The 6,951-nt window shown below is 35.1% G+C and overlaps 1 protein-coding gene across 1 annotated transcript; it reads right to left on the bottom strand.

Annotated features, from left to right (window-relative positions):
* Positions 1 to 5,534: 5,534 nt before the first annotated feature.
* On the bottom strand, positions 5,535 to 6,632 carry LOC121212314 (uncharacterized). Its single transcript, XM_041084775.1, has 3 exons — positions 6,353 to 6,632; positions 6,012 to 6,256; positions 5,535 to 5,894 (listed from the first exon to the last, which is right to left on the bottom strand). Exons 1-3 carry the CDS (start codon positions 6,630 to 6,632, stop codon positions 5,535 to 5,537), a joined length of 885 nt encoding a protein of 294 aa, XP_040940709.1.
* Between the last annotated feature and the right edge of the window lie 319 nt (positions 6,633 to 6,951).

Here is a 6,951-nt window from a genome sequence, read left to right on the forward strand (position 1 = left end):
TAAGAAAGAAGCCAGTCAAGGTTTTGCGATATTTTCCCCTAATACCAAGGCTTCAAAGGCTTTTCATGTCGTCAAAGACAACCAAATCTATGAGGTGGCATAATGATCAACAGACCGATGATGGATTATTAAGACATCTGAGGATTCTTTATCTTGGAAATCATTTGACAGTAAATTTCCAAGCTTTGCAAGCGATCCTCGGAATGTGAGGCTGGGGGTAGCAACTAATGGCTTTAATCCATTTAAAATCATGAGTACTTCATACAGTACTTGGCCTGTAGTGCTTATTCCTTACAATTTGCCTCCCTGGATTTGCATGAAGCAATCTTCGCTTATTTTATCAATGACTATCCCTGGAGAGAAAGGTCTCGGAAATGATATTGACATCTACTTACAGCCATTTATTAAAGAGTTAAAACAGTTATGGTCGGGTGTTGAAACATATGATGTATTGAGAAATGAGAACTTTAACTTGCACGCAGCTTTGTTGTGGACAATTAATGATTTCCCAGCTTATGCTAATTTATCAGGTTAGAGTACTAAACGATGTTCTGCTTGTCCTTGTTGTGCTACGCAAACTTGTTCGAAGTGGTTGTACAATGGGAAGAAGTTCTCTTACATGGGCCATCGTCGGTGGTTAGATGGAAATCATAAATTTAGATTTCAAAGGACTCTATTTGACGGTACTGAAAAGTACAGAGAAGTTCCTGAGTAGACCATTGGATCTGAAATCTTGTTTATGTTGAAAGATATCAATTTTAGTTATGAGAAGATGAATCAACCACCTAACACTCAAACAAAGAGAAGATCGATGGATGAATCTGATGATGAATCTGACGAAGAGGATGATCCTAATGAGGCGGACTTGTAGAGAAAAAAGAGTATTTTTTTGAGTTACCTTATTGGGAGCACAACATTTTACGCCACAATTTTGACGTCATGCATATTGAGAAGAATGTTTGCGAGAACATAATTGGGACGATTTTGAATGTCGATGGAAAATCAAAAGACAATCTTCAGAGTCGATTTGATTTAGTTGACATGAGAATTCAACATGATCTTCATCCTCAAGTACTTCCGAATGGGAAATATCGATTGCCGCTTTCTATTTTTTCATTGTCAAAGAAAGAGAAAGAGGTGTTTTGCATGGTGTTAAAAGATATAAAGGTCCCAAATGCGTATGCGTTAAATATATCTCAATGTGTGAGTCTTAAAGATCGAATATTATATTCATTAAAATCACATGATTACCACATCTTGATTCAAGATTTACTCCTAGTTGCTTTACAGTGCTGCATGTTAAAAAATGTGATGTCCTGTATAATTGAACTATCCAATATAATGAAAGCTATTTGTGGCAAAGTTTTGGATGTTGAAGAACTTGAGAAAGTACAGGATTGAGCCGCTTTGACTTTATGCAATTTGGAGAAGATCTTTCCACCTTCCTTCTTCACTATTATAGTGCACTTGGTAATCCATCTCCCTCACGAAACAATACTTGGTGGACTGGTTTTTTATCGATGGATATATCCTATAGAAAGGTGCTCATTTATTTGTCAAGTATTTATTCATTCGCCTCTATACATTTAGTTACAACTTTTGATAAATATTGTATATCGTGTTTAGGTTCCTAAGCAAATTGAAATCTTATTGTCGCAATAAGCATTATCCAGAAGGATCAATTGCTGAAGGCTACTTGGCAGAGGAGTGCATGACCTTCTGTTCTAGATATTTAGAAGATGTTGAAACACGATTGAATAGACCAAATAGAAATGCTAGGCTCAATGATCATAACTTGGCCGAAACTTATTTATTCCAAAGTTATGGAGAACCAATCGGCAAAGTTAAAATTGCAGAATTAGATAATATATCGTGGATACAAGCACATCGATATGTACTTTTTCACCACAATTCAGTTGAACCGTTACACAAGTAAGTTCTAAAATTTCCTCACATATTCACCGTTTTGATTTGTTTATCTTCTAACCAATTAAACTTGTTTTTAACATAGTGAGTATAAACAAATTTTGAGATATCGTGCACGCTCTCGAAGATTACAACATCGAGAAATTAATAAGTTATTCACAGAATCTTTTCATGAATGGTTAAGCCAAACGGTATGTAACTGAATTTAATAAGTTACATATAATCGCGAAATTTAGTTAATCAAATAAGAATGTTTTTACATAATACATTTATAATTACTCAATTTACTTTTGATTAAATAGGTTTGGAGTGGGAGGGACGTCAATGACGAAATTAAATGTCTTTCCCAAGGTCCGAACAGAGTAATAAAAAGATATAGTGCCTTCCTCATCAATGGATACAGATTTCATACAAAATATCGCGAGAGAATGAGGAGAACTCAAAATTGTGGAATTGTTGTTAATTCTTCAATTACAAGTTATGCTAGTGCTAAGGACAGTAATCCGGTTGAGGGTAATGTGGAGTATCACGGACTTCTTACTGACACTATTGAATTGGATTATTATGGCAGATGGAAAGTTGTCTTATTTCAGTGTGATTGGGATGATGTTAATACTGCTCGCAGAATTAAAAAAGATCAATTTGGTTTTACAATGGTTAATTTCTCTCGCTTGATTCAAACTGGACAACAATTGATGGACGAGCCATATGTATTTTCTTCTCAAGTGAAACAAGTTTTTTATTCGAAAGATCCAACTGATGAGGGTTGGTATGTTGTACTCCGGAACACCCTTAGAGACTTATTTGACATGGGTAATGGAAGTAGAGATGACATCGTTGAAAGATCAGAAACATTACCTTTTCCAGAACAAAACTTAGATGAAAATATCCCTAGTACTAGTACACAACATCAATGGGTTCGACATGATGTGGATGAAGATATTTACGAATAATGATGTAGTAAGATTTTATGATTTTTTAATTATATGTAATATTATAATTTTAATCTTGGTAATGTTATATAATTTAACTATTTTATATGTACTATTATTGTTGTAATTTGTTACTAAAACTTCAACAATTTTATGTGTATTGCAGGAAAAATGCATAGAAGAAGATTACGAGATTTAAGTATTGTCTAGAATACTCCAAATTCGGAATAAGCAAATAGTGAATAGTAGACAGTTGTTGGATCTTCGAATATGCCGGTGACACTTGACGAGCTTGCAAAATTTCAAAGTAATGTTAAGTTCATTTTACATGTGTTAACTTTTATTATTGATTTTTTGTCAATTTTAATATAATAATAATATACTATTTTTCAGCTGAAAGTGGTGGGATGCGCAGAGGTTGAGGACGTACGCTGCTTAAAGATTTATACGACTTAAATCCTTTCAAGCGTGTCAAAGTAAGTAGAAATAGTCATGGTCAGCTTGTTGGATCTGAAGCTCTATTTGGGCGTTATATCACGAAATGCCGATATGTTGTCCATCAACTACGAATCATGGCATCACATGCCTGATAGCAACAAAAATCAAGCTCTCGATAATATTAAGGTAACAAAATGTGAATGTAATTTATAATACTTTGGTTTAAGTTTCATTTATATTTACATTCTAAACTTGTGTTTTTTTAGGAGAGATTTGCTTTAGAGGTCTCCAATGACTATATCAAGAAGGCATTGGGTAAAAAATGGAGAGACCATAAAAGCACTTTGAAAAAACTATATTTTAAGAAAGACATAAGCCTCGAGGAAAAATTGGGAAATGTCCCACCGGGAATGCTGAGGTACCAATGGGAAGATGCGGTTAGATTCTGGAGTTCAAAGAAAGGAGAGGTATTACGTATTTCTAAACTCTTATATATAGTGTTTACTATATACGTAATAATAATTTCATTATATAGGATCGTAAGCGAGTTGGAACAAGCAGCAGGCAAAAACAAAAATTCACGCACACGGCAGGGTCGAGAAGTTTTGCTTCTGTAGCTGAGGCCGACGTATTATGAATTTATTAATTCTTTCAAATATTAATGACTCTCTACTATTAAATAATATTTTTACTACTTTATTGTAGGAAGTCTCATCTGATCAAAAAGTTGGACGCCTTTAGCTTTTTGAGATTACACATAGGAAGAAAGATGGATCTCTTATGACATCCGAAGCTAGAGAAATTATGGTATATTTACTTAATAAAATTTGGTTTATTATAAATATTTATAATGGTTAATTATAATGATTTAATTCGTCATTACTAGTTTTAAATAATGTTAAGTTATGTTGCATTCCTTTTTATTATATATTTCGTTTCTAACTCTTTAATTGATTTTTCAGGAGAAACTAAAGGAGAAGAAGGTGGAGTATGAAGCAATTGCTTCGACTGATAGTTTTGCTAATCTTAAGAACATTGATAACAGAATTATCAATGAAGTTTTGGGTCCTGAAAGGTACGGTCAGGTTCGATTTCAAGGATCTAGTGTTACCCCGACCCAATATTTTGGATCCGGCTCCCAACAATACATGCCTTCCGGGAGTCAAGCTCAAGCTGAAGTTTAGGGGTTAAGAGACCAGATAGCTCAAATGCAAGCGGACACAGTTGAGCAAATTGTCGAGGTTCAAAGAAAATATGAAGAACTCCAGCAACAACTTAGACCGAAGGCAGCAATAGGGAGGCAGCGGCAGTAGCGAGGGAGGTAGAGGCAGCAGCGATGGCAGCAGAGCAGAGCAGAAAGTACAATGAGCTCTAGCTACAGCTTCAACAAATGATGCAAATGTTTCAGCAGTCGCAAAAGCCGCCATCTTAGACATTAGTTTTCTCCTTGTAAGAATGTTTTTAACATTGTCACATTTAACATTATTGTTAGAATATTACTTAATTTATTAATTATATCATAGATCTTTCGTTGAATTTGAAGTATCATTTAGATTTAATGTTTTTGATTGTATTTATTATGCTACATTTGTTGTTTTTGGTTGGATTTCATGCTATATTTGCTGTTTTTGGTTGGATTTAATGCAAGAAGGGTTGGATATTGGTGAAAAATGTACATTTCAAATCTGTCAAAATTAGTGGCATTTGTGAAAAAAGCGCCACTAAAAATCATGGCTTTTAGCGGCGCTTCCCCAACAAACGCCGCTAAAAGCCTTGATCTTTTGTGGCATTTTTTTCAGATAAACACCGCAAAATTTGGCGGCGTCTCCTATAGAGGCTTTTTTGCAGCGCTTGGGAAAACGCCCCTAAAAGTCTATTTTCTTGTAGTGGCAGTACAATTCTCAAGTGCTGAGCATGCTCAGATTCTATCCCTAAATAGATCAGTATATCGTCAATAAACACAACCACAAATCTATCCAGGTAAGACTGAAAAATTCAATTCATTAAATCCATAAAAGCAGCAGGAGCATTTGTCAAACCGAATGGCATAACTAAGAACTCATAGTGACCATACTGAGTTCTAAAAGTTATTTTCGGTACATCACATTCTTTTACCTTTAACTGATAATACCCAGATCTGAGATCTATCTTTGAAAACACCGCAGCATCTTTAAGCTGATCGAATAACTCATCAATACGAGGCAAATGATATTTATTTTTAATTGTTACCTTATTCAACTATCTGTAATCTATACACAGCCTCAATGAACCGTCCTTATTTTTCACAAATAAGACAGGTGCATCCCATGGCGACATACTCGGTCTAATAAACCCTTTGTCCAACAACTCTTGCAATTGTGTCTCCAATTCTTTTAATTCTGCTGAAGCCATTCTATATGGTGTCACTGATATGGGAGCTATTCCCGGAAGCACATCTATCACAAACTCAACCTCTCTATCAGGTGGTAAACCTGGTAAATCTTTAGGAAATACATCCATGGATTCATTCACAACAGATAATTGCACTAACTTTGATTTAGAACTTCGAGTATGAAGAATATAGGCTAAATAAGCCTTATTTCCTTTAAGCAACAATTTCTGAATAAAAATAGATGGAATCATTCTAACCGTATCATCCAAATTTCCAGACTCAACCAAAATAATATCTCGTGTCAGACATTTCAAACTAATTCTTTTTTCTCGACAATTCATTACCGCATCATATTTCATTAACCAGTCCATGCCCAAGATAATAACAAATTCCCGAAAGGGTAGCAGCATCAAATCAACGGGGAAATCACAACCCTTATTTGTCAGTAGACAGTTATGACATATTAAATTAACTACCACACTTTGACCTAACAGATTTGTAACTTGTACATCATAATCAGTAGGCTCAACAATTAAATTCTTTTCAGATACTAACATAGTACAAATATATGAATGAGTAGACCCAGGGTCTATTAAAGCATACACAAGAACATCATAAAGATAAAAAGTACCATCAATTACATCCGAAGCTATTGCTTCTTCTTTTGCTCAAATGGCATAAGTACGAGCAGGGGCCCTATCTTCTGATCGACTAGCAATATCTTTCATACCTGAACAAGTAGCCCCGATGGCACTGCTCTGACCAGAGCGTCCTCTTTTTTGAGGAGGAGTTTTCTGTTTCTCCTTCTGTTCCACTTCTTCTACTTGTAGTTGGGGACAATCACGAATAAGGTGATCCGTGGCCCCACATTTATAACAAGTCCCTAACTTACTTCTACATTCACTGGGGTGACTTCTTCCACAATGTTGGCACTTAGGCCTTTGGGTATTTTGTACACTACCCATGCTAACAAATTCTCAGTGGGTACAATATCTCGTGCATATTTACTCAGATAAACAAATTCTCTTTCATATTTAGCCACTAACTTGTTTCCCTGTCGCAAGTCGATAAATTCTCTTTTCTTCTTATCCAGATATCTTCTACCAGCATATTTCTTCTTAAATTCATTTTGGAAAAATTCCCAAGTGATTTTCTCAGCTGGTACAATAGCTTCTATTGTTTCCCACCAGTTTAAGCTTCTTCTTTCAATAATGGCACAACACATATTAAGTAATCATCTGGTGAACACGCCATTTGCTTAAAAACCCTCATTATATTTTGTAG

This window comes from Gossypium hirsutum, chromosome A13 (assembly GCF_007990345.1).
Source record: "Gossypium hirsutum isolate 1008001.06 chromosome A13, Gossypium_hirsutum_v2.1, whole genome shotgun sequence".
Taxonomy (NCBI): domain Eukaryota; kingdom Viridiplantae; phylum Streptophyta; class Magnoliopsida; order Malvales; family Malvaceae; genus Gossypium; species Gossypium hirsutum.

Excerpts from the sequence above, each read along its gene's own strand:
- LOC121212314 (XM_041084775.1), bottom strand. The coding sequence starts at position 6,632 with ATGGGTAGTGTACAAAATACCCAAAGGCCTAAGTGCCAACATTGTGGA. Across the intron at positions 6,257-6,352 it reads AGAAGATAGGGCCCCTGCTC|ACCCTGGGTCTACTCATTCA; the intron begins GTACTTATGCCA and ends ATGCTTTAATAG. Across the intron at positions 5,895-6,011 it reads GGTTAATGAAATATGATGCG|AAATTGTTGCTTAAAGGAAA; the intron begins GTAATGAATTGT and ends ATTTTTATTCAG.